General features: G+C 53.0%; 1 protein-coding gene across 1 annotated transcript in view; it reads right to left on the bottom strand.

The window, feature by feature from the left end:
• The window catches only part of Kcnc1 (potassium voltage-gated channel subfamily C member 1), a 40,529-nt gene that overhangs the window by 5,918 nt on the left and 8,017 nt on the right, over nucleotides 1-26,594 (bottom strand). Inside the window, exon 2 of the mRNA XM_059274435.1 lies at nucleotides 3,019-3,952. Coding sequence (XP_059130418.1) covers nucleotides 3,019-3,952 — 934 coding nt within the window. The remainder of the gene's footprint in view (nucleotides 1-3,018; nucleotides 3,953-26,594) is intronic.

Raw genomic sequence — 26,594 nt, 5'->3', positions numbered from 1 at the left:
CCCTGTAACCCTGGAGCCCACAGCACAAAGGACTGACCCACACCCCAGGAGGAGAGATGCTAGGACACACAAGAATGGACATGGCAGGACAGAGGAGACAATGAACATTCCGAGCTGCCCAGAGCAAGCAGTTGACCCCACTTCCTTCCATGGGGAAGGAAGCCCCGTCCAGGGAAAGGGCAGCTTCTCCAAGGGGCCCAGTCCCAGACAATCCCTCCCGGAGCCTCCCATGGCCAGGGGAAACCTGAACCCTGGGCAGCCCCTCAGGCAAGAGCCCACAAATACTGAGGCCATTCGAGCTATGGCCCAAAGAAAAAGCTCACAACATCCCTGGGACAGACAGACAGTGGAGGTGAGGGGAAGGAGCTGGAGGGGCTGGCTGCAGTGCAAAGCCCAGCATTCTGCCTCAGTCCCTAGCCCAGGAGTTAGATGTGGAGCTAGAGAAAACTGGTTAGGGACCTGCTCAACTGCCTCTGCTGAAGAAACTGGGGGACTTGTCTTCTCTCCCACACGACCATCGGGTCTGGTCTCTACCCACCCCGTCTGCCTCCTGGGGCTCTGGCTTCTCCCACCCTTTCTCACCTCTGCCCCATGCCCATCCAGGTATACAGGGGTGAGGAACGGGGTTTGGATGAGAAGAGAGCGAGCCTGGGGCACAGGGGCGGCTGAAGACAAGCCTAGGACCCTCACGTGCCCCCGGCAACAGATAACCCTGTTCTCATACCCGTGTTTGCTGCGGTGAGCAGTGTTCTGGTGAAAGGTGAGGCTCCAGGTGGGACCGGAGTCTTAGAGCTAAGGGGCGGGGCTGAACGCCAGGACAGCACCAAAACGGCAAGGCAAGGAAAAGGGAATAACGTGTGTGGAGGAGGGAAAAGGAGGAACTTGACCTCACAGGACAAGTCATGAGACTGCCCAAACCAGAGCTCTTCGAGTTCCTGAAATCTGGAGCCAGGGCAAAGTGTCTCTCAGGGGCAGGGCTGAGGAACCCAAAGGAAACAGGAATTCGCAGGCTCTGTAGATCTGCTGCAACATGAGGAAAGAGCTAATATCCCTAGGACTAGCTGAAGTGCGTGTGTGTGTGTGTGTGTGTGTGTGTGTCCTCAGTACAATAATGTCACTGAGTGTGCAGAGGAATCTGTGCCTGGCTAGAATGAGCTCCAGATCATCAATGGGCTGACCTGGGGCTCCATTTTTAGAGCACCAATCCTGACTGACAGTGTTGGGGAAGATGAGTCAGAAGGGCTGAGTAGGGTCATGTGATGCCCCACTTCCTGGGGTGCACAATGGTGCTGGGGGAGAAGGAAGGCCATCCAGAGCCGAGGAAACTGTCCTTGCCCTGGTGGTGGCTCCTGGGGTAAAATGGCTAGCCAACAGGAAACAAAAGGGTAGGCCTGGGGCTTCCCATACATGGAGACAAGGCTTGACTGGAGGGAGGTCTCTACCTCAGACCTCCTGCATTCCCTGCCCCAATCTAGAACATAAGCTACATTCTGCTTCTGTGCCTACAGCAGCCTCGGGAAGGAGAGGGCATAGAATGGGGTGAAAGGGCTGGAATGTCCCATGGCCAAAGAAGTGTAGGCCTTGGGACATTGCCCGGGCTGCCCCAGCCTGTAGGATAAAGGACTGGGATGGGAAGGTGAATCAGAGAGCACACCGGCAGCAAAGGACATCCATCATCCACTGAGGGAGGCCACCCACATGAAAGAGAGGCTCTCTCGCCCCAGGCCAAGCTAACTTGCCACTCTCTGCCAGCCCCAGGCATGGGGTGCTCTTCATAGACTAGAGAAATCTAACACCACACACCAACCTCACACTCACCCAGGACCTCTTCATGTCATCATTCTTCTCTGGGTCATCTGTTCCTTGGAGATCCCTGTGTCCTCAGAGTAAGTCAATGGGATTCCATGGGTAGAGGTAGACTATGGGTTTTCATCTTCAGACCAGAGCCCCATGGTCAACTTTATGTGCTATATGCAGGTTCTCATAAAACTGAGATAGTCCCATAATGAACCACTAGCCATGGAATATGAGAATATATCCCTCGGTGACTAGTATTGTTTCAGCCCACCCCCCACCCCCTGTCTCCCAGTGAATTTGTGGGTAAGTGGTTGGGATGTCTTGTATTGCTGCTGCTACAGTCCCTACTGCTAGATATGGGGACAGCTCTCAGTGGTGGGAGGGTGTTGCTGGTCCATAATGCTTTCATCTAAGCTGCCCGGGGTGTGGCCCCTCTCTAGCTCTTTGCTCATCAGCCACTTCCATCAGAAGGTCTCCAGAAACTCCCACTGGACCATCAACCCAAACAGACAACGTGAAAGCCAGAGTCACTCCAACAGATTCCTAAAGATAAACGCTAAACTCTAGAGTGGTGGCGGAAGATGAGTTGGTTTGGCATGCTATGGGGTAAGTAAGCTTGTCACGGAAGCCTAGGGGCAACTCCTAGCAAAGACCTGGAACTAGGTAGCTGGCATCAGAGCAGGAGTCTACTCAGCTAGGTTCTGCTAGGGCTGAGAATCCCCGCTACTGCCTTTGCGGAGACTCAGCTGTCCGGATCTCATGTACCACTCTGCCGGTCTACACAGCCTGAAGGCACCCATGTCAAAGACCAAATCAAAGGCTGGGTGGTGTCTCTGAATCACACCACTCCCTCCCTGCCCACCACGGGTCAGTAGCCCATCAGAGACTTACACCTGACTCCTTCCGACCAAGCAGCAGCCTCTGGGCTCCTGCTAAGAGAGTCCTCAGCAAACTTCTGTGGGGGTCTCTTCAGAACTCATGAGACCAACCACATCAACCTCCTTACCCAGAGCCACCAGTAAGATTCCTCTAGCAAGCTCTTGACTTCTGGATTTGGCCGCCAAGCATCTCCCTGGGGCCCCAGGCTCCACACCTCAAGATTGGGCACAGGGTCCTGGGTCGCCCATGGAACTAAGGAAGCAGTCTGACTGAATCTGGAATCATTGCTACAGGGGGCAGAGGTGAAAGGTCAGATCGACATGCCTCTAAGAGGTTTCCTACCTGCTCTGTTAATTTCTAAAATTTCTTCCTGGGCCAGCGGACATGTGTCACTCTGAGTACTGTGGTGAGGAGAGTTTACGACAGATTTACAATAATTGGGAGATCCCAGCTGTGGTGGCCGTGGAATATGCTTCTTTTTTTTCTTTGGTAGTTTCTGCTTAGCCATGGCTAAAGAGTAGTACATCCCGAAATTGTTCACGATAACGGGCACCGGCATGGCAATGGTCAGCACTCCTGCCAGAGCACACAATGCTCCCACCAACATACCAGACCACGTCTGAGGATACATGTCTCCATAGCCCAGTGTCGTCATGGTGACCACAGCCCACCAGAAGCCAATGGGAATATTTTTAAAGTGTGTGTGCTCGCTGGCACTGGGGTCATTGGGCTGCGCCCCTATCCTCTCAGCGTAGTAGATCATGGTGGCAAAGATGAGCACACCCAGGGCCAGGAAGATGATGAGCAGCAGGAACTCGTTGGTGCTGGCACGGAGCGTGTGGCCCAGGACCCGCAGGCCCACAAAGTGGCGGGTCAACTTGAAGATGCGCAGGATGCGCACGAAGCGGACGACACGCAAGAAGCCCAGAACGTCCTTGGCAGCTTTAGAGGACAAGCCACTGAGGCCCACCTCCAGGTAGAAGGGGAGGATGGCCACAAAGTCGATGATATTGAGTGAGTTCTTGATGAACTCCACCTTGTTGGGGCAGAAGATGACGCGCATGAGGAACTCGAAGGTGAACCAGACCACGCAGACGCCCTCGATGTAGGTGAGGAAGGCCTCCGTCTCCGCCTCCCGGTAGTATCGCACTTGTGTGCCGTTTTGAACGTTTTCGATTTCCGTCTTGTTCACAATGGGGTTGAAGCGCTCATGGGTCTCCAGACAGAAGGTTGTGATGGAGACCAGGATGAAGAAGAGGGAGGCAAAGGCCACATACTGTGGGCGAGAAACACAGGGTGTCAGAGTAAAGGCTTCTCACTCAGAGTGGAGAAACCTGGAGTGCCTTGCCTTGGGTCCAGGCACAGGGCCACATTAGGAGCAGGCCATGCACAGAGCCCTTCCAACACAACCCAAGCTGACACACCACATTATCTTCCTCGGAGTCTAGGGGGAGAAAGCCATGCGGCTGAGCCCGGCCAACAAAGCCTGCATCCCTGTTCACCTACGCCTCCTTTCCCGATGCTAGCCAAACACTGATGCTCCAGGGGCCAGCAGAGCCGTGAGAGAGAAGGAGCCTGGCTACATTGAGCTGGGCTGCCACTTAATACTCTGATGAGAAATAAAAACAAAATGAAAAAAAAAAAAAAAAAAAAGCTTGTGCTGGGTGAAGCCGCTGAAATCTGAGGCGTCTGTGACGGTACTTAGCTACACTGACTGTGACGCTGGACCAAAGTGTGCAGAGAAATAGAAGGGGACTGCTCTACTGGAGCCAGGCCCCGCAGAGGCTGTGTCTATTTCCTGTGACTCCAGTTCATTTACTTAAAGACACCCCCCTCCCATTAGCAGCAGGAAGTCAAGCGCCTTAGCCTTAGTTGGGTTGAAACTGGACGTCATCCCCCATTCCATGTGCTCCGGGAGGCCCAGAGCTGCTAGGTTGGGCTAATCAAAGCCATGGGGCCTGGAGCCCAACCTGCCAAAAATCTGGGCGCCAAGCACTAAATGGATCTTCGAAACCACGTCCTGGGCTTCGGTGGGGGGGGGGGGGGAGTAGGAAGGGCACTGTTACAGAATGAACTCAGTCTTAGGAGATGATGCCGCATGCTACCTGAGCCCACAAACAGGAAGAGATCTGTGTAAGCTGCTTGTTACAGTACACTGGCATCCTGTTAGCTTAATAGCAATGCAATTTTCAGAACCTTTTCTCATAGGCTACTGTCAAACGCAATCCATTTTCATCCTTCCATGAACCTGTGCCTCCTTTCCATCCACCCATCTTCCTCCCTCGCTCCCTCCTGCCCATTTATCCTTCCTCTCTTCCGTTCATACACTCATCCATCTGTCCACTCATTCTTCCTTCCTTTATCCTCTCCATCCCTTTCTTCTATTTTCAAATTGCTCCCTTCCTTCCTCATTTTGTTCTCCTTCCCTCCTTCCTTTTCCCTGCCTATACACCGCTCACCATCCTTTGGTTCAGTCAGCCATCCTGTCTTCCCACCACTCTCCCCCAGGCACCAGTCCAGCTCCCAGGGAGCTCCCTGTTCAGCTAAGGAGGAGGACACACACAAAGACAGTGCGAAGCAGTGGGTTGAAACTGAGTCCCTGCACCCTATGACGCCTGCGGGGTTGGGAAAAGCTGAGGGAAGCAGGCTAGAGAGGAGGTCTTCTGACTCCAGGAAGCTCTTCTTTCGGGATCCAGCTCTTCCAGACCTGGGATGCATGGAGGACAAACCAGGAAAGCAAAGTGGAGGCAAAAAGAAGAGTCATTAACCTTCAACCCCAGCTCGCCCAGAACTGCAGCCCTTCCAAGTCACCATGCATCCTCATCTGCTATGTATTTGGACCTGGACTCTCTCTGGGCCTCTTCTTGGAGCTTGGCCTTCATAGCCTAGACTCCCCAGGGACAGGCTATACCCTCCCCCTACAGTGACCCCTGACACGGCCTTTTCTTCTCTATCCTCTCTCAACAGGACCACTGCTATCAAAGCTAGGCTTCAGTCTCAGTCACATGGCTACTGGCCCCAGAGCGGCTCATGCCAGCTACCACATTGCCCACAGGGAAAAGGCCAGCGTGCTCAGCCTGCCACACCAGGATCACTGTGCTCTGGCTGCACTCGATTCCTCAGGGTCCTCACCCGACATGTACCCAGCATTCTTGCCACATGTACCTCTCCGCCACTCTGACCAGAGTGCCTCCTCCGGTGGCTTTGCACCTGAGGGTCCTTCTTCCAGAGAGGCTTCTGGCCATGCACACTGTGTGGAAAAATCCCATGCATCCTCAGTGCCCCATTAATAGCCCTTCCCCTGGGGTGAGGCTCCCACTGGCAACTGTGGTACTCAGGAGGCAGCCTGCCAAGGCGCTCCTCAAGGAATCTCTACAACCACCCAGGGAGGCCATGAGTCTGTCTCCAGTGATGGCTCGTTAGTGTTTGCAAAGGCTCATGGGAGTAGCCCAGACAGGGCATTGATCTCCCAGGAGTCCCACAAGTCCTCCGAGCTCTCCTCGCATCTGTCCCTCACCATACTGGTCTTCAGACAGACGTGGAGGTCCACGAAAAGGCCTGATCTTAGTAAGACTAGCATACGGAGGCTGAGGAGATAGCTCAGTGGGTACGGCGCTCGCCATGCGGACATGAATCCCAGTGTTCGGTCACCAGAACCCATGTTAAAAAACGGAGTTGGGCATGCAGAGATGGCTTGGCAGGTAAGATGGCTCTGCTGCTCTCTCGAGGGCCTAGGCTCAGCTCCCAGAACCTACATGGTGGTTTCTGCAACCTCAGTTCTGGGCAATCCAGTGCCTCTCCTCTGGTCTCCACAGGAACCAAGTGTGCCATCCATACATGCAGACAAACACTCGTACACATAAAACACAAATAAATCATTAAAAAGAAAGCAAAAGGAAAGAGCGTGTGTGTGTGTGTGTGTGTGTGTGTGTGTGTGTGTGTGTGTGTGTGTTAATTTCTGGTGTCTTCCTTAGTTAATTCCCTTGTTTTTCGAGACAAGATTTCTCACTTGGTCTGGAGTTCACAGATTCAGCTACACTTCGGCCAGTAAGCTCTAGGAATCCACCTGTCTCTGCTCCTCAACTCTGGGATTACAAACACATGCCACCACACTTGACTCTTCCTTTTTTTTTTTTTTCCTTTTTTCTCTCACTGCCACACTGCCTGAGTTTTGCTCGTTGAGAAGCCAGCCTTGGATTAGGCCTGGATGGTTCCATGTTGTGATGTCCCCTGTAACGGAGGAAGGGCAGAGGCGACTAGAACCAACTCAACGTGATCGTGGCCATACCTGAATGGATCCTAGGCCGTGGTGCCCAGACTCAGGAGCTCTGGTGCAGAAGCACCCTTTAAGGATGAGCCAGTGACGAGAGTATCTTTGGGTGTCCAGCCTGCATCCTACCTAGCCTGCAGTCTTGCTGAGCTCCTGGCAGGCAAGACCTCACAGTATTCAGAGAGCACAGCTAAGGGGAAGTGGGGGAGGGATATGATGATCATTGGCCCTAGATGGGGAGGCATCTCTGCCTGATAGGCCCAGGACAGCAAGTTCCAGAGCTCACCCACAGGGCAAGCAGTGGGGTCTGTGCCCTACATGAATTGTGTACCAACAGTCACCCACAGACTACAGACTCGATAACCCAGAGTACACACCTAACCTATGTCCTAAGCTCAGACACATAGAGAATTCAGCTCGGTGCCTGGACCACACAGAGGACATGAGCAACCCATAGAAATCTTAACGAGACCCGTCCGTCACCTCACCCCCACCAGCCACACTCTGGTAGTATGTGCACCAACAACTCATGTGTACACACTCAGAGCAAGCAGCATGTGGAGAGAGTAGCAGTGAAAACTGTAGCATACGACGCTCCTCCCCACCTCTCTCCGAGAACAGACTCCAGTCACTTCAGCCACCCTGCCTCTGCGCCCTCCCTCTCGCTGGGCTCTCCACATAGCCCTTTGCCCCCACCCCCGTGTCCCCACTAGGGGGCGACTGACTTTCCCACAGCTCTGGCAGCTCCAGCTCCTTGCCTCTCTGCCCCCTCAGCCTTCCCCGCCGCCCTCAGACTGCCATTCCTGCTTGCTCCTCTTTCCAGCCCTTCCCCGGAGCAGCTGAGCCCCCACCATATCCAGGACCAGGTCAGCTGAGCCCTCCTGGGACTATGACCCAAGCTGTCCGGCAGCCCAGAGGTAGCTGTCCCCGGCCTGGCCAGCTCAGCGGCTGCCTTGGAAAACTGAGGACACGTAGCTGCCATGGCTTGCTTGGTGATGCTACACAGACACAAGCTGCTAGTTTCTGGCTCTCTTTATTTTATTTTATTTTTCCAGAACGAAATCACAAACCGTGAGACCCACCAATTGTGTTCTAGAAAGTGGTAGCCATAGCAACAGAGCCAGGCATCCCATTTCTATGGTAACCAGGATGGTGAGGCTGTTGGCTGTAAAGTCAGACAAACCCTACTAGGGATCTGTTGACTTAAGATGTTTTATAAATCACCAAGTTATTTTTATCATGGCCCCACCCCTGAAACCGTAAATCAGAAAGGCAACCTACTATCTATTAAAATGACCAATATGTGCTGTGACTTTCATTTGGGAATTACTTATACCACAGTAGTCTTTAGGAAATTGTGCTTGCCTTTGGGAGCTGTTTGGGGATTCACCGTGGGGCTCTATGTTTTTACCATCTGCGTTTCAGGAGCAAGTGTCTGGCTGTAAGACAGTGCAGGGGACTGACAGCATGAGCTGGCCACTCATTTGCTGTGTGGCCTCGACCAGTTCCCCCTCCCCAAGGTCAAAGTGAGGGCTAGATTTGGTCCCTTTTGAGGATTCTGAGGGGGATCAAGGTCACAGGCAGTGGGAACCCATGATGGCTAATCAGGGGAGCCCTGGCCCAGGTCCAGGCTTCAGGCCCCCAGAAACTGCAGGTCAGGTTTTCTGCCTAATGGAATCCTCCCCATGGGGGTGCACAGCGTCCATTAGAAGTCAGTGATGCAGAGCAGACAGGATGGCCAATTGTCTTAAATAAATTGTCAGTTGAGTTGGGTTTAGAAACTGAATTAGACTCATCTGGACTTCCTTAGGTTGGGCACACCCACAGGGTGCTGGGCAGGCCAGGGCTACAGGAATGGAAAGCCCACGAGGTCTGTCCTTTTTGTTTGTTTTATCTACAGCCTCCAGCATCAAGCCCAGGGAGGTCCGAGTGCTCTGCTTGGGTCCTGACCTCTGCTCCTGCCCCATACCCTTCCCCTGCTGGCACCTGCTCAGGGAGTAGTAGGCAGAAAGAGCTCCCTGCAGGGCTCTGAGGAGGTATGAGCTGGGGAGTGAGTGTGCATGGCAGAGTGTGCCATGTTTGGAAAGTCTGTGTGCATCCAGGGAAGTACCATATCACATCGGGGCTGGTGTATGCATGTGGAAATGACACCAGTGTATGTGAACTCTCTCTAGGCTCAGCAGGAGTTTCAAGTGGTGGCTTTGTGTAGTGTGTGTGATTCCTGTGTGTTGGAGAAGTGTACTTGGGGAGACATGTGTGAGGTGCATGGACGCATGTTGTATTGAATGGTGTGCACATGCGCGCACACACACACACACACATATATGTATATATATATATGTATATATATGCATGGGGCTATGTATGAGGTATGGAATATATGCATGAGTGTGCACATATATGAGCCATGTGTTGTCTATGGTGTGCTTGTGTGGAGAGAGGCATGTACAAGAGTAAGTATGTGCATGTGTGGGTTGTAGCATGTTTGTGCATGGACAGACCATCTCCTGGAGAGATCAGAGTCTTGGGCTGGTGTGTCGATGACCGAGTGGAGATTCAGCCCATGATCCAGACCCTTTTCCACACCAGAAATGGTCACTCCCACACAAGCCCAAGGAGAAAGAGACCAGACCAGTGGGAGTGAAGGAAAGCCCCGGAGCCAGCAACTGTCCATGGGGCAGAAACCTTTTCTGTGCCCTTTTGTCATACTGGACAGTGTCCTCAATCCAGAGCTGGGCCAGGATCAGGAACGGTAGTACTCGGGCCTCATAGGACTCAGAGGCCAGGACAGAAGCCACCCCTCACTAAATCACACTCAGGACCCTTTCCTGGATGGCACCCAAACTAGGCCAGGCTGAGAAATGTGCTGCCAAGTCCTGAAGTGGCAAAGGCTGTCGTGTGCTTTCATCTCGGATGAATCCTTTTCTTTCACCTTTTGGACTTGATTAAATCATAACATGCACAAATCCTTAAAAGGCTCTTTCTCCTCATATCCTTATTCATGCCACTGAACTTACGGTATGCCTTAAACTGATCCTATCTCAGAACTGTAGAGATGAGGTTATTAGAAACTCAGGACACAGAGACAAAGGTGACCTGCAAGGTCTTCTGTGAAAAGCCACTCTTTGGGCAGGAATAGGGACAGAGGCACAGCCAGGGACAGGAGCCACCTAAGGCTGAGGGGCTGGCTCTTCAGAAGAGCCTTGAGACGCCACACTAGGCTCTGGCATGGGGTTCTGATCACCAAGAACTCTGTGCCTTTACTTAGTCAGTGCCCTGCCATTCCACCTTCTTCCAAAACTCTTGACTCCAAGTGCCCCCGCCTTCTCTTGCCTGGGCCAAGAGCAGCTCAGGTCTGTCAAAGGAGGCAGCAGCTGAGAAGAAATGACATGACCTTGAAGCCAACCAGCCTGAAATTTAGTCCCATTTCAACTGGGCGGCCTTGGATAGTTCCTCAGTCCTTTCCAGGCTTTCATTTCTTGCGGGTGACAATGACGGACAAAGACCACACACGGGACTAGTGAGATGTTTCATCGTGAAGGCGCTTCCCACCAAGCCTTACAACCTGGGTTTGATCCCTGGAGTACACATAGCTGCAGGAAGAAACTGACTCCCTCTGAACTCCACATGCAAGCTATGGCTCACATGTTCACACACAACAATAAATAAATAAATGCAGAGTGGGGGAGGGAGGGAGAGAGAAAGAGAGAGAGGGAGGGACAGGGGGGAAGAAGAGAGAGAGGGAGGGAGGGACAGGGAGGGGTGGAGGGAGGGGTGGAGGAAGAGAGCTAATGCAAGAGGAAGCATAAACAGAGAGACATTCAAACGTGTTGTTGGCCCCAAACAACCTGCCCAGCTCACCATCCACCTGGTCAATCCACCATTGCCCAGTGCTCAGCATCAGAGCATCTCCCACACAGAAAAGCCTAGCAGCCGACAGCCATGGAATGGGGCCGTTGAGTTGGGGGTCACCATGGAAACTGAAGCACAAAACACCACCACTATCCCTCAGAGGACCTGTCTACTCTCAGCCCATGGGAAATGAATGGGCCCAAGGCCACTTCCTATGTGGATGTTCAGCAGAGTGACCAAGTCATTCAGGGCCAAAAACCTGACAGGGCCAGCCTTGGTCCCCGTGTATGGGGTCAGGCTGTCTGCTTAGGGCACAGCCTGGGAGACATTTGACAAACTAGGGCAGAGGACCCCAAGACTTAGCAACAAGGACAAATGGATGGGCCCAGACTCCCTGGGAGTGTGAACAGAAAGCTCTGAGGACATCTGGCCACCCTTTGATATAGCACTCAAACATTCAGTCATAAAGTAGTGTACTGATGGAGCACCTACTGCGCACCACACATCACATTACATAACCCCCTCCAGGAATAACAGCTCTAGATAAGGCTTCCGACACAGGGTCAGGCACACAGTAGGTACCTACTAGTGGGATGAAGACATCGACTGTGTGCTGGCACATTCTGAGCCACACCCACCTCACACACCTCCTGTCTCATCTCATTTAGCCCTACACTAACTCTAAGGCTCCCACAGAGTTGTGCTGCCCCCCCCCACCGCCATGCATGTGTTGTATGTGAGTATACATGTCCACAAGTGCCATGGAGGTCACAGGAGGACATCAGGTGTCTTGCTTGCTTTTCCTCTCCTTATTCCCTTGAGACGGGGTCTCTCACTGAACCTGGAGCTATGCTGGCAGCCCACAGCACCAGCAATCCTTCCTTCTCCACCTCCTCATTTCAAGGACGAATCTGGTGGAGGTCAAAAGAGGTGGGATGGGCAAAGGCTCCCGTGACAGAGGAGGCAGTAGAGGCTCTGGGGAGACTGAGGAAGCAGATGCACAAACACAGAGCCCTAGGAACGAGAGCAGACGTTCTTTTCATTTACGTCCCAGGTGGCTCGGCTGCCCCCAGGTCCATTTGCCATTTGGGATTTATGAGACGAGATGAGACTCACTCTTCACGTGGCTCTGACGTTCAAGGAAGCCTGTGAAGCAGGCCATCTGAGAGAGCAGAGGCCTGGGCGTGGCTTCCATCCAGCACAAAGTTCGAATCCTAGCTCTGCCATGGTTAGTCTGACAGCAGGGTGGTAACCTCTGGGGAATTTAGTCACATGGTCCTTAAAATGGGACAATGACAGACACTCCAGGAATTAAAACACACTTGAGAGGCACGGTGGAAATGCCCTGAGGCCCGGGACTTCCTGGACTCGGGGAAGAAGTATGGGGTGGGAAAAGTATGGGGCATCGAGATTGCCCGTTCCGTGCTCTGTTGAACAGGAGTCGGGCCTCGGTTCCTCTTCTAACACAGCACTTAGGGGTTGTTTTTCCCAAATCACTAGAGGACGGGGAGAGGAGCTCCAGCAGCAGCGAAGGGGAGAATTGTTGCATTTCATGATTTTCCCCTGAACTTGTCCTGTTCCCGTCTCCAGCTGCCTACTAACTACAGATCAGGAGCAAGAGACAGCCTCGTCCTCACAGTCTGGACTGAATGGACCACACTAGGTGTGTCCAGGACCCAGAACTGAGGGCGTGGCCTGCAGAGGACAGGATGGCCCTCAGAGGATGGAGACCTAACACCGCAGCAGATTCCAGCTTTCTGCATCGAGTGCCTGACTTGGAACTGGGAGAACTTGGGGCTCAGGGTGAAGGACAAGCAAGGCCACAGTTTAAGTGGGGACTGAGCCGTATAGCTGCCTGAGAATTTCTGGTAACAAGATGAAGGATACCGATAGCCAGTGGATCTCTAGTGGGCTTTTCTGGTTCTTTCCACACATTGACATATAAACCTCTGCCAACCCAGGGAAGCATTCTCTTCACGGGAGCACGAGGTCTCTGGGGAAGAATCTTGGCCCTAGAGTCTGAGTTCTCAGCGGTAGGTCAGTCCCCACTCTGCCCCATAGCCCTGTGCTGCGCCGCATCTCATCAGCTCCTTAAGGCAGCCAGATGGCCACGGCCATGTGACAAGTCATCATGGCTGTGCCCCCGTGAACCCATCTGGACACGCCACCATGGCTCCAACCTCTGTCAGCCACAGGCAGGCAGAGTGGCAGAGACCCATGTTTTGAAGACACCCAAGACTCCAGGAAGGCATACTGAGGAACAGACAGTAGTGACAACAGGTGGCCTGCTCTCACCTTTCCAGTAATAAGTCAGATTCAGAAGTCCACCAGTGTCCCACATGGGGCCTTCCTCAGACACCAGGACAAGTGTGTCCCCCAGTCTATGTACTCAGCTGCCGAGTCAGCGGCCCTACGTGGTTCTTTCTTTGCGCGGACTGCCTGGGAACTCAGCTAACCCTTTGAGGCTTTTATCTGTTATCTCTGGAGGTGTGGCTTACATGCCTCAAGACTTTTCGAGAGAAAAACCAGACTGGAATAAGATAAACATGAACAAGTACCCAGATCAGGAAGCAGGACTTCCGGAGGGAGCACCTGGTGATCCCCTCCGCTAGTGAGCCTGGGACAGATGTCCCTGATGGTGACCAAATGCAATGGTCACTGTGACACAGCCACTCACTCGGCTTTGGACACCTCCAGGAGAAGTGTTCATCTCTTGTCTAAGTCAGCCTCCACCCCCCTGCTCTCCAGCTCTGCCCTCTGCAGTGGACAGGACACATTGCTTTGCCTCCTTACAGTGACAGCACCCCCCCCGGGGGGTGCCGGGACCCCCTGAGCAGGCGGTCTTCCCGCCAGGCCTCCTTCCCACTCCAGCCTTGGGCCTCCTCACGCTGTCTCAGGCCTGCTGATGTTAAGCGTCCACAACAGGTGGCCAGGAATGGCACGTGCCACCCTCTAGATTCTAGCAGCCACCCAGTCACAGCAGTATGTAGCTCCATGGAACTTCATTGTCCCAAATGCATGCTCACCAGAGGGCAGGACTGTTCATTTCTCCCCAGGAACATTTACCCGCGTTTTGTAGAAAAAGAAAACTAAGATTCAACGTGCCTGAGACGTGTTCGCCAAAGCCCCGTGTAGCTTAGATGCGGCAGGAGGGTTTGAAAAGTTTTCTCAAAAATCTCTTTGCCTCAGCACTTACCCTCTGTTCATTGTTTTCACATCTATCCCAAGTTGCCCTTGAAGGAAGACATCTTCCCACCATGGTGGTGACAGATACAGCCTTCTACCATTTACCACACATCTTCCTAGTTTGAATCGCATGTGAGCAACACACACACACACACACACACACACACACACACACACACACACACAAACCCAAAACAAACAAACAAACAAAAACCTCCAAAACTGGGTCATTGCAGTGTAGTTTCAACTGTCCCCATTCAGCAGATGAGAAAATTGAGGCTCTGGGCTCCATGGAAGAGGTAGAAAAGGAGTTTATCAGGAACCCACTAGGGAAACTCTCTCGAGTGTCCACTTTATGTCATATGGGATCCTGACTAAAGTGTGTGTGTGTGTGTGTGTGTGTGTGTGTGTGTGTGTGTGTTTGGGGGAGGGGAATAAAAGGTGACTCCAGGAAAGCAGGCATGGAGAGGGAAGCAGACACTGCCTCTGAGGGACCACTAGTGAGTGCCCACATGCCATAACTATCTGTTGGATATTCACAGGGTGTGCAGATACTGACAATAATAGGGGTAGCAAACGGAGCCGTGTCTCTGGCAGGTGAGCTGACATTTATTAAGCAGCCAGGAAGAGAAAAATGCACCTACATATGGTGACAAGGCCCCGGAGGAGCATGTACAAGATATCCAGTGGGCCTTTAACAAGCCGTGGGGCGAGTGGTTCACACAGAGGCTACGGGGAGGGCGAGAGCAACTGAGGCAGAGAACGGAGCCAGCTGCCCCCGGGGCTCCTGCAGTTCCAGCTGCTCCTGGCCACTCAGTCTCTTCTATTCTACTTTTCGGGGCCCCCTTCTCCAGCCACTCCTTCTCCACACCCTGCTCCGAGCCTCACAGCTGAAGGATGCCTCCGAGAGCCGTCCTGGCTCCTCTTCTCCATCCCCCCTCCACTCCCCTTGGACTGATTCAGTTATGACTTCTGGTCTGGCTCCCATCGGGAAAGCATCAAACGGCACACTCCCCAAGGCTTCCCCCTAAATACAGGTCTCCTGTGCCTACCTCCCTGGCATCCCCAAGTGGTGTTCTAGTAGCTCGCTCAAGCTTAACCTGGCAGCTAAACTCCCAAGCACCCACCACCCCCACAGGCTTCTCCATCTCCATCCTTCCAGGACATTCTTGCCAAAATCCTTGCAGTCATCCTCAACATCTCTCTCTCTCTGTCACACCTCACGTACATTTCATCTGGGAGGAGATCCTGGTGGTTCTGCTTAAACCCAACCCCACTCAGAGCCCTCTCCACTCCAAGGGCTGCCACCACCCGCCCCCCACTAGCTCTCCCTGTGGCTTGTGGCATGGTCTCTGCACTCATCTCCGGTTTCCAGCATTTTCGGTGCACACAGCATCCACACAAACTTCTTAAGGCGTACATTCAATTGTTTCATTTCTCTATTGAGAACACAGCAAGGGCTCCCATTTCTCCTGTAGGAGACGCCTGCTTAATCTGAGCCTTTGTCCCCTTCCGGCCTTCCTTCCTACCAAGGTGCACTTTGGTCTCTCCTCCCACATCCGCCTCTTCAGACATGGTCCTCAAACGTACTGGACACATGTCTGCCTCAGGCCCTTCACACCGGCTGGGCCCTCTGCCTAGAATGCCCTTCTCTCAGCATCTCTGTGGTCCCTTCCCTGGCCATCAGATGAGGTTAAAATCTGAACCAGCCTCCCCACTGAGCTGGTCTTCCTTATCCTTTTTTTTTCTTCCCGGGGTATGCGTGCATCATCTTCTGACACACTAACATCCAAGCTTCACTGAGCTGTGATTTACATACAATAACATTCGCCCACATTTAGAGTCCAGTTGGAGAGATGTTAGTGATTCACACGCTCTGGATTAGTTTTCACGAGGATGCAAGGTCTTGGAGGTAGCTGGCCTCACAAATCTTGCCTGGCTCTGCCTCAAGGCTCAACCAAGCTCTCCAATTAGCAGGAGAAACAAGGATCCTTTCCCAAACCAGGGAGCACCAACAGTCACAACCCACTTTCCCATCTGTGCCTCTGCATGTGTGTGGTCCTGGGCACACATACACACACACACACACACACATACACACACATACACACACACACACACACACACATACACACACACACACATACACACACACACACACACATACACACACACACACATACACACACACACACACACACATACACACACACACACACACACACACACACACACACACTGATTCCTGTGCCTCAGTCCCCCATCTGCATCTCCCCACAACAGCTTCTCCCTGCAACCTTCTGAGGAAGTGAACCAGCGCTCTTGCCTACACACGCAGGACAGGCAGTCACGGATTCACTGCCGTCTGTGTCCACATAAGCACTGGCTACAATGACAGTACATCTGTCTCCAAAGTGACGAAAGGGTTGTCATTCTTCACAAATCTGTGGCTAAAGTGGCCACAGACACCATCTCTAACCATTCTCTATACCCCGTCATCAGGAACAGGCGCGCTCAGCTCCACAGAGACGGATGGACAGTCAGTGGGCTCAGGGACTGACAGCAGACCAGGTCTGTACTGGCAACCGGGGTGCCAACTGTGGTTCATCTGTACACACTGGCAGTGGACACAATTCCTTTCATCTCCTCCTTGACAACAGGAACAGTTGCTACACGAAGACCTCAGTGTCCAACAGACATAAGCATGACATGTCTCGCTCATGGAGGCAGACACAAGGTCACCGGGATACCTTTCCGGAGAGGAGGCTGACCAGTTGAAGGTGTTGGTGCTGTCCTTCCATGGCATCTGGCCCAGCCATCGGACGGAACAGCAACAGAACAAGGAATTCAAAGCCTGGATACCGGTGCTAGATTTGGGACTTCGAAACCTGGGCATCGACACTGGAATCTGGGACGCACAGGGAGGTGATGAGACCATGTCTATTCCCAGCATCCTGAGATCACTCAAGGTGAGGAGAGACATGGGCTGTGTGACTCCCAGTGCCACCCACTCCCTCCCCACCCCACACCCAGGCCTGGCCCAGCCAGTCTGGGCTTTAAAAAGCACAAGGAAATGTCACTTTCCTTTTCAGGAGGTGTGATGGGAGGAGATGGCCTGGGCAGTTTAACAGTCGGTTTATTCAAAGGTTGGGAACAGTGACAGAGTCTCCAAATCCTGAAGCTTGTTTTATACCCAGACTGGACCCAAGTCCCTTCCTCAGCAAATGCAAACCTGCCCTGTGCCAAGTCAGAGGCCCCAGCCCATCTGACATCCATACCAGTTTCTGCCAGAGCCCGTGGGACTCCTGTGTCTGCCCAAGCTGGGACCAGGAGTTGGCCAGAGTTGGCTCTGGGTTTGGGGTCCAGCATCCAGCTGCCTGCAGCTCAGGCCCTGCTGCTTCAACAAGCCACCCACTCTAAAGGCTGGCTCATGGAGGCTGCCTGGGCTCCTGCCACAAGCTGCTGACTGGCTTGAGATGGACACATGTAGGTGGATAGCTCCTGGGAGGAGAAAGCTCTGAGAACATCTGGCCACCCTTTGATATAGCACTCAAACATTCAGTCATAAAGTAGTGTACTGATGGAGCACCTACTGCGCACCACACATCACATTACATAACCCCCTCCAGGAATAACAGCTCTAGATAAGGCTTCCGACACAGGGTCAGGCACACAGTAGGTACCTACTAGTGGGATGAAGACATCCACTGTGTGCTGGCACATTCTGAGCCACACCCACCTCACACACCTCCTGTCTCATCTCATTTAGCCCTACACTAACTCTAAGGCTCCCACAGAGTTGTGCTGCCCCCCACCACCACCATGCATGTGTTGTATGTGAGTATACATGTCCACAAGCGCCATGGAGGTCACAGGAGGACATCAGGTGTCTTGCTTGCTTTTCCTCTCCTTATTCCCTTGAGATGGGGTCTCTCACTGAACCTGGAGCTATGCTGGCAGCCCACAGCACCAGCAATCCTTCCTTCTCCACCTCCCCCAGAGCCCGTTAGGCTCATGGGGCCACACTCAACTTTTATGTGGGTGCTAGGGGTTCAAACTCAGGTCCTCCTACTTGCACAGCAAATGCTCTTATCCACTGAGGCATCCCCCTGGACGCCATGATTGCCTTCTCAATTTTACAAAGGAAACTGAGGCTGAAAGAAACTAAGTAAGTCATCCATGGTCACATACTTGGGAAGCAATGATGCAGTCGGGACCAGAAACTCAGTCTTGTCTGGCTCAAGGACGTGTGCTTTTGACCACACTCCTGCCCTCCAAAAGACATTTACTGAATGAATGAGTTGATGAGGAAACACTGTGCCAGTGCAAATGTGTGCCCATGTGTGCATGGCCACCGCTGTGCGTGAGTGTAGGAGCACGCGTGTGCAGCTGTCTGGGTGTCTGCATGTGGGACTTTTTTTATGGAAAGGCTTTCCCTGTTGTCTTGGTCTTGTGTGTGCAGGAGCTATACTTAGCCACAGCCGTGACTGTAATGAGCAGTTAGCTGCACACCAGGCACTCACTGGGACCTGGTTTCCCAGGGAGATTGCTGGGGCCAATGTATGTGTGTGTGCAGGGGGGTGCAGCTTGGTGCTGGGGAATGCTAGAACAGAGCTGGGGGGGGGGGCTGGAGCTCACATTACTGTGCTTTGTGCAAATGAACAGCCCTAGCTCCAGCTGGAAAAGCATGCTCCATGCTGCAGCACCAAAGCCTTCATCAAGTCCTGCCGAGCTCACTGACTGGCCGTTCGGGCCCACAGTCCCTTTACTGCCCTTGCTAAGCAACTGGAATAAAGTCTTGGGTCATCGCTAGAGTCTGGGGATGGTAGCAAAAGCAACAGGAAGATGGTAGAACTTACTCCAACCGAGGTCTTCCTGGGCCTCAGGAAAACCTCATTCTCAGTGCCCTGTCCCCTGCCAGCAAAGCAACAGTCCATAGTGTGCTCACACCGCATGGTGTGCTCGCACTGCCTACACCACTCACCCAGGCTGGCGACCAGGAAAAATAGCCTCCCCCCCCCCTTAACAGAATGAAATTATAGCATGCTCAGTGTGTCCTGGGGTCTGAAGGCCAGACAGCACTCTGCCTCTGGTGGCTGTGGAGAAGGCAGTGCTGACAGACCCCACTTCTCACCTCCGAGAGTGGGCCAGGCCTCTAAGATCGGCCTCCAGCCCTAGCTCTCAACCCACTTATTCCACCTGGGAGCCCACCCCTGCCTCGGGCAACCCCACTTTCTGCACCCGTGTGCTCCATGGCTCTGCCCTCAAGTCCTCAGCTTTCAAACTAGTCTCTAGGATGCTTGCATGTGAGGGGAGGCCGTACTTCCTCGTTAGCCTTGAAGGTCTCGTTAGCCTTGAAGGTCAGAAACGGAATTCTCTCTATTCAGACAGCAGGAAACCAGATGTCCTCCTCCTGCCTCTGTGCATGGGCAGGAGACCGAGTTCCCATACCCATGCACATACACCACCCCTCCCGCCCCACAGATACATACATCTACCCACCCATCTGTCTGTACGGACATACATACATTCCTTCATCCCCTCACATCTCCATACATCCATTCACCTGTTCATCCGTCCACCCACCCACCCACACATACATATATCTTCCCATGAACCCACCCATTTATCCATCCACCTCATTCCCACCCAGCTGTGTGTCTATTTGTATGCCCCTCATTCTATCCATTCATGTTGATGCACATACACATTCATCTTTTCATTCATTCTTTCTTTCATCTGTCACTCGTCTGTCCATCCAACATGCCATTCTTGACCATAGGACTACCACAGCAAGAAAGAACACAGACTGGTCCAGCTGCAGATTACCTTAGCTTCCAAAATAAGACTTGGGTCTCATCTTCTACTAATTACCAACTAGATGATCTTGGCCAAATAAGTTCATATCTCTGTATGAACTTTTTTCATTTTTTCCTTCATCAATAAAGTGGGCATAACGTCAAACCCTTCTACCTCACAAGACTATTTGGAAACACACAGTGTGAACACAGATCTATTGATTTCCTGGTCTACCCAGGCACTCCATGGTCTTAGGTATACTTTGTACCTTGTGGGTTTCTGTTGAGTCCAAGAAACCTATACCCCAGTAGAGCATTTAGAAGGCTGAAGTAGGGGAATGGTTTTCCGGAAGCAGCAAGGACAAAGCAGGCTGTTCCAGGAGTGAAGCTTGGGAACCTCTCCACAAAGGGTGGGTTGGGGGGGGTAATCAAAACTTGCCTGCAAGGATGCATCCATTTTACAACAGGAAGTGACGATACCTTGCCACAGGAAACAGAAAGCAAGGGCGTCCAGACAGCCAGGCAGGCCAGGAGCAAGAGGAGGCTGAGGAGCCTGTAGGTGAGGGGTGAGTGGCAGGCAAGAGCAGAATGCACAGGATTTCAAGGGGAGTAGCCACCAGGCTTCAGAGAGGGCTGAGGGCACTGGAAGCCACCGCGATTCCTAATGCTTGCACTCAAATCCCCAGTCTACTAGAGAGAAAAGAATACATCTCTCTGGTGACAGCCAGGCCTCGGGAGACACAACTCCTGCCGCCCAAAAGGGAAGCCAGGGCCTGGCATTTCTGACCTTTGTGCCACTAAATATATCACTGGCGACGGTGGTTCGTGGCCCTGAGGCTGTGAGGCCACCAGGCTTCCACATTCTGCATCTCTGTGGCTCAGCCAGGGCCTCACTGTATACTGAGGAACCTAAGCCCAGGCCCAGCTGGTGCTGCCAGATCCTGCCCTCAGTAAGTACCGTTGGAGCTGCCAGGAACCAGGCCAGGGGCTCTGCTCCTCAGAGGCTCACCCTGCCAGGGATACACACTGCTGTTCCCATTTTTCACTTGAAGAAATGGGCTCAGTTAGATGCCATCTGCCCAGTTCCACACCAAGGCAGAGCGAATACCACAATCCAGTACTGCCTTGTCTCTTCCCTATATCACTCCCTTGCCCTTGTCATGGTGGTCTCTCCCCATACATGGCCTAACTAGGAACCACATTCTCTCCCCCAGATCTTCTTTCTGCTGCTGATTGCACTGGCTTCTCCAACCCCACTGCATATACCTTACGGCTAAGAAAATGAAGGCCCCAAAATGCATTGGCTGGGCACCAAATGTGTAGTCTTCTTAGGAGCCAAGTCAGGAGTGTCTGGCTCCATGAGGAAGCACCCTGCAAAGAGCTCCCCTCCAGCAGATGATGTGAGGCCTCACTCCAGGGCTCCGGTTGGCTCCCTACAGCTCAGCGGGCAGCCATGTTCTTCACAGCTGCCCAGCGAGCCCCTGAGGTTGAACATACAGATTCATCTTTAATGAGTGAGACACTGGCCCTGGTGTGCAGCTGTGCGCTGGAGTATGTTTCCAACCCTGCCCTGGCAACAAGGCTCAACCAAGAGCAGGCTCCTCTACCACCTAAGAGGTCAGAAAAAAAAAATCCCCAGAAACCTCCTGGCAGGCCTGGGACTCCATGGACTTCCCTCCAGTATAACTGGCTTCATTTGTAGACAGTAGATTTGTGTTCTAAGAACCACCAAGACTAGCGACTTCAGAATGCCCTCAAAAAACACCTTCTTGAAGAAATGGTGGGAATGATCTAATTTGCACCTGTGTTGGCCACGTGCAATCTGTAAAGCTCTCTGTGGCTTAATTCGCTGGCGTCCCACAGCGGCTTTCTGTTTCCTCCCACTGGTGAGCCAAGGTGGCTGAGGACTGCAGAGACCACATACCTTCTAATCTCCAGATCTAGGATGGGCCTGGCTAGTGTGGTCCACAGCCTCTCCCCTAGTCACTTGCATGACACACTCTGTAGTGGGGAGCCCATGAGCAGCTTTGGGGCTGGAAGCGACCACGTGAGCTTTGTCTGCCGAACCCTTCACCAACTTCCCTCTGGCCTCACACCCAGCTCTGGAGCCAGTTCCCCATCCCAGTCTGTGGCAGCTACGATGGCCGGTCTTCAGAGAGGAGACAGAAGCCACCAAATAGCCAGGCAGAAACTGCCTTCAATGAAGAGCCAGCCTGTGTGGGCTGCTGTGGCCATGGAGTGGGGAGGTCACTGCAGGCATGGAGAGGGCTAAGTTCTTGAGCTGGCAGGCTTGGGGAGGACACCAAGGCAGAACCCCGACCCCTGCCACCCTGCAGGAAGTCTGTGAGGAGCACAGCCCTTTCTGACCTACCACCGTCCCTGGCTTTCCATATGCCTTTGCTGTGCCTAGAACCCCGGCACATGCTCACAGATTTGTACATCTAACTCACTCTGCTGCCCAGATGTCATGTGACTCTCTCTCGCATTTCCCTCACAACCAGCTCTGCTAAAATTGCCATCTCTGTGGCACTGGTTCCCCTTGGGCATATTGCACATCCACTGTTTTCTTTTCAGTTTCTCACACTGGCATGTAAGGTCCCAAGGCTACCAGTTTCTGACTGTTTCGTTCTTGGCTTGATTACTAACATGATTCCTAGCATGGACAGCAGTGCCCCCCACATAGGTGGTATTCTCAATAGCTGCTGGATAAATAAATGACTAAATCAATACAGAGTATTAACAGTAGCCCTGGAAGGTTTTCCATGTGCAGATGAGGGGCAGGAGTCCCTTCATGTACCATGGTAGATGAAAGGGAAGGTGTGGGACGCAGTGGGCTGTGGGGAAGGCAGGAATGGAGCTAGCAGCCATTGGGTGAGAGGTGGAAAGGGCATTTGAGGCCCTGCAGAGGCTAGGAAAGTTTCTCTTGTCTGCCATGATGCTGGCTGCAGTGGCCTCAGCCTGGGCACGCACGGTGAGGCTGGCTCCTGAGGCCCCCTGAGTTCAGCTGTCTGGGGCTGCCCCTGCTAATATTAGCCTGTCCCCACCCGCCTGGCGTCAACTTGGCGGGGTAGCCCAGTCTGAGAATGGGCACTGTCCCTGTCCGCTGGCACCAACAGAACCCCTCTTCCCTGGTCCCAAGATCCTGCAGCTCTGGGGTCCAAGGACCCCTGCCACTGCCCCTCCCTGGACTTGAACGCTTCCTGACTGAGAAGCTAAGGTGTGTGGTCTCCTCCACTGCAAGGCCCACCCCACTGGCACAATGTCAGCATCTCAGGTCACTGAATTTGGCTCTTGGCCAGAGTCTGATGTCAGCTGCCTGCCTGCCCTCCCTCCCTCTCACCCAGCAGGTGGACGGACGTTCTGTTACCTCCCTCTAGAGACAGAAGAAGAGCAGGGATGAGTGGTCCATTGCAACAGACAGGGAGACTGAGGTTCAAAAGGAGTGTGACCTGCCTGTAATAATGGGAGTCTCATGGGAGAATCCAGGTCTGTCTCCCTGAGTGACATCGTGACAACCAGATCCTGGGAGACAGTCTGGAAACTGGAGTCCTGTGGGCCAGGAAAGGTTAGGTGACCCACAGAAGAGGTATTTTGTAGGAGATTTGAGAATTCAAAGAAGAGCAAGTGGGACACAGGTGAAGGTTTGGGTCTTCTAGGGCCACTAGCTGGTGAGAAGATAATGAAACCTACAATAATTAAACACTGATTACGTTCTGGGTTCTGGGCTGAGTGCTTAACACATTTAATCCTCCCAACTTCCCTATGAGTCAGGAGCTATTAATAGCCTTCTCTTCAGGCACAGACAGGTTAGGGAACTTGTCCAAGGTCACACAGCTGGTGAGTAGTGGGGCTGAGATTTGACCTCAGGTCTCCCCATTCAAGAGGCCCGCCCTAAGGAGAGAATGGGACTTTGTCACATTGCCAGGGTCAAATAGCCAGGAACCAATGGTAGAGAGCTGTTCCACATTTATTTTACTGAATGTGTATGACTGAGGCTCCAAGTACAGGAATTTGGGGTTAAAAAAAAAAAGTCCTTTCTAGACCTCCAAGAGAAGAAGTCTGTTTGAAATTCAGTGTCTCCTGCCTAGAACGTCCCACAAACATACCTGACAGAGGGAAGAGGACAAGAGGGGGCAGGGAAGATTCGTAGGCAAAGGTAGAAAACCTGGCTGGCCTTCAAGAGAAAGAGAGTCAGGGCTGGAGAGATGGCTCAGTGGCTGAGAGCCCTGGCTGCTCTTCCAAAGGACCCGGGTTCAATTCCCAGCACCCACATGGCAGCTCCCACCTGTCTGTAACTCCAGTTCCAGGACCTGACACCTCACACAGGCATGTATGCAGGCCAAACACCAATGCACATTAAAAAAATAAAAGAAGAAAAAAATAAAAGAGAGAGTGTCCCAGGAGAAGTTGGCTTAGGCTGTACCGTGCAGGGCTCAGGAGCTTTGGTGTGTTGGTCCTGGGTCTCTGATCGGGAGTGCGCAGGCTGATGCAGTGGGAGACAGGAGTTTGGAGAGGGCCCTGGATGTGAACACCTTCCTTCATCCATAGGCCTAGAGTGCCTGCAGGGAGCAGAGGTAACCACACCCTGATCTGGGCATCATAGCAGTTCATCACCACACCTTGGTCTGTTCATCATGGCCCCAGTATGGGAAACGGGGCATTCCCAGATAAAGAAGGGGTTCAGTGAAGGGTGGAACCAAAGGCATGACCCCTGTCCAATCTTGAACTCTGATCCTACCATCGCTTTCTTCATTTAATAATTTTCTTTGTTTTCAGACGAAGCCTTGCTACGTACGCTAGCTAGCCTCACCGGAGTCCTCCTGCTTCGGCTTCCTGAGTGTGGAGATGACAGGCATGCACTGCTGCCCCCCACCCACAGCCAGATTACTTGACTTTCAACCAATATTTACTTAGCGCCCATCTTGTTCCAGGTACTGCTCTGGGTTTAAGGGATGCCACACTGGTAAAAGAGGCTAAAATTCCTGGCATTATGAAACCCACACTCTAGGAGAACAAACAAGCAAGGCAAATAAGGAAAACACACAGAGTGTCAGATGCCCACGAGGAAACCGTGGTACCTTAAAGGAGGGGACCTGGAGGGAAGCGTGAGGAAGAGGAGGCAACAAGATGCCTGAGTGGGGCCTGTGCAGGAGGGCCTAAGAAAGAAGGTTGAAGGGGCCATTCTTACAGACCTTCACAGTCCCTGGAAAGAGTCAGGCTTCTCGAAACCCAAGTGAGATAGAACCAAGGACTGATGGGGTCCAGTAGCCTTGGTTAGGGCCTTGGGCAGAACGGGGTGACCAGGGCTGAGATGAGGAGGCCAGAAGGCCACAGGAATAGTTTTCAAAGGTAGATCAGCTAGAGGAGTTAGAGGTGATGGGGATGTGGGTGGACTCTGGATGAGTCTGAAGCTGGCATGTGAGGAAAAGGACCCAGAGGACACCCTCCCCACAAAGCTTTGTGCCGAATGGAGGCAGCCGGCATCTGCTGAGAAGGGGTCTCACCCCCAGGCTGCATCATCTTGCCACCAGCTGGGCTGCAAAGGAGGATCAGAGTCACAGAACAACTCTGCCCACCTACACATACTATCCAGTGGTCCATGGATCCTGACCCCCCCACCCCTCCTAGGCTCCGAACCACTGCCCACATCAGGACCCCTCAGCCTCTGACACATCTGAGTCATCTGGGGATCCCGTTGGGATGCAGGTCCTAAGCAGGCTGTTTGGGGTGGGGCTTGAGACTTCATTCTAACAAGCCCCAAGCCAACCCCCATCAGCTCATGTTGCTCATGGTCAAGGGGCCGTGCTTGGAACAGCAGCCACCCATGTAGTCCCCATGACAGGAACTCGCCCCTGCTAGCATTAATGTCACCCAGGAATGGGCCAGTCTAGGAATGGAACCTTTGCAGGACACAGTCCAGGAATCTGAACTTCTTGAAGCACCCCAGGTAGTTCTCAAGGGTCAGCCTGGACAGGAAGGTCCTCCAGAACCTATCCCTCAGCCTCCATGACAGCCAGGGGCAAGGCCCTTACCTTGTCCCACACAGCACTCCTTTCTGAAATATAGTCTGATACCACAGGTCCCCTCTAAATGGCTTCCTGCTGCTCCGTGAGGGCCAACGGCCAAGAAAAGAGCCCATGGCAGAGGGAAAGAGCTGGTGCCACTGAGCTGGAGAAGCATGCCCCAAAGCAGTGGTATCGCAGGTCTGAGCCTGCCACCGGGCTGGTGGCCTACCCAGCAGGGGAGTAACTACTATGCTTTGAATGAATGAATGAATGAATGAGCACAGGTTGAATGTGCCAAGTGAAAAGAGGCTCTGAAGACCCTTCTCTTGGGCTCCTTCCCACTTGCTGCCAGGACTTGTGTCCAGAGAACTCACTGTGTCCTGGAGGGTAGCTAGGCTGGGGTGTGGAAGGAGAGAGAGGAAGGACTCACTTGTCTCTCAGCTCCTTTGGGAAGCTGAAGTCCAGGATTCTTAAACTTCTGCCATGTCAGGCCTACGAGGTTCTTAGTGCTCACTGAGATCAACCTTCCTGAGTGCCAGTGGAGAAACTAGCCCCAAGGCATAGGATCTTGCCCAGAGCAGCTCAGTAGCTTTAGTGTCAGGCTATCAATCCTGTTCTGGTCTAGTTGTCCGATGCCCACAACCTGGAGTTGGTGTGTGATCTCATCAGTCCACATCTGATGGTCTGTACATCCCTGGCTCCAGGCCTTCAGAAGTTACCCACTCAGGTCTAGTGTAAATTGTGCGAGGTTGGTGCCTCGGTACCCAGGACCCTCAGTCCAAAAGGAGGAGGCTGGTGCAGCCAGAC

The sequence above is a fragment of the Peromyscus eremicus genome, chromosome 1 (assembly GCF_949786415.1).
Source record: "Peromyscus eremicus chromosome 1, PerEre_H2_v1, whole genome shotgun sequence".
Classification (NCBI taxonomy): domain Eukaryota; kingdom Metazoa; phylum Chordata; class Mammalia; order Rodentia; family Cricetidae; genus Peromyscus; species Peromyscus eremicus.
The sequence above is the reverse complement of the archived record's forward strand: the minus strand, read 5'-3'. Positions and strand labels throughout refer to the sequence as shown.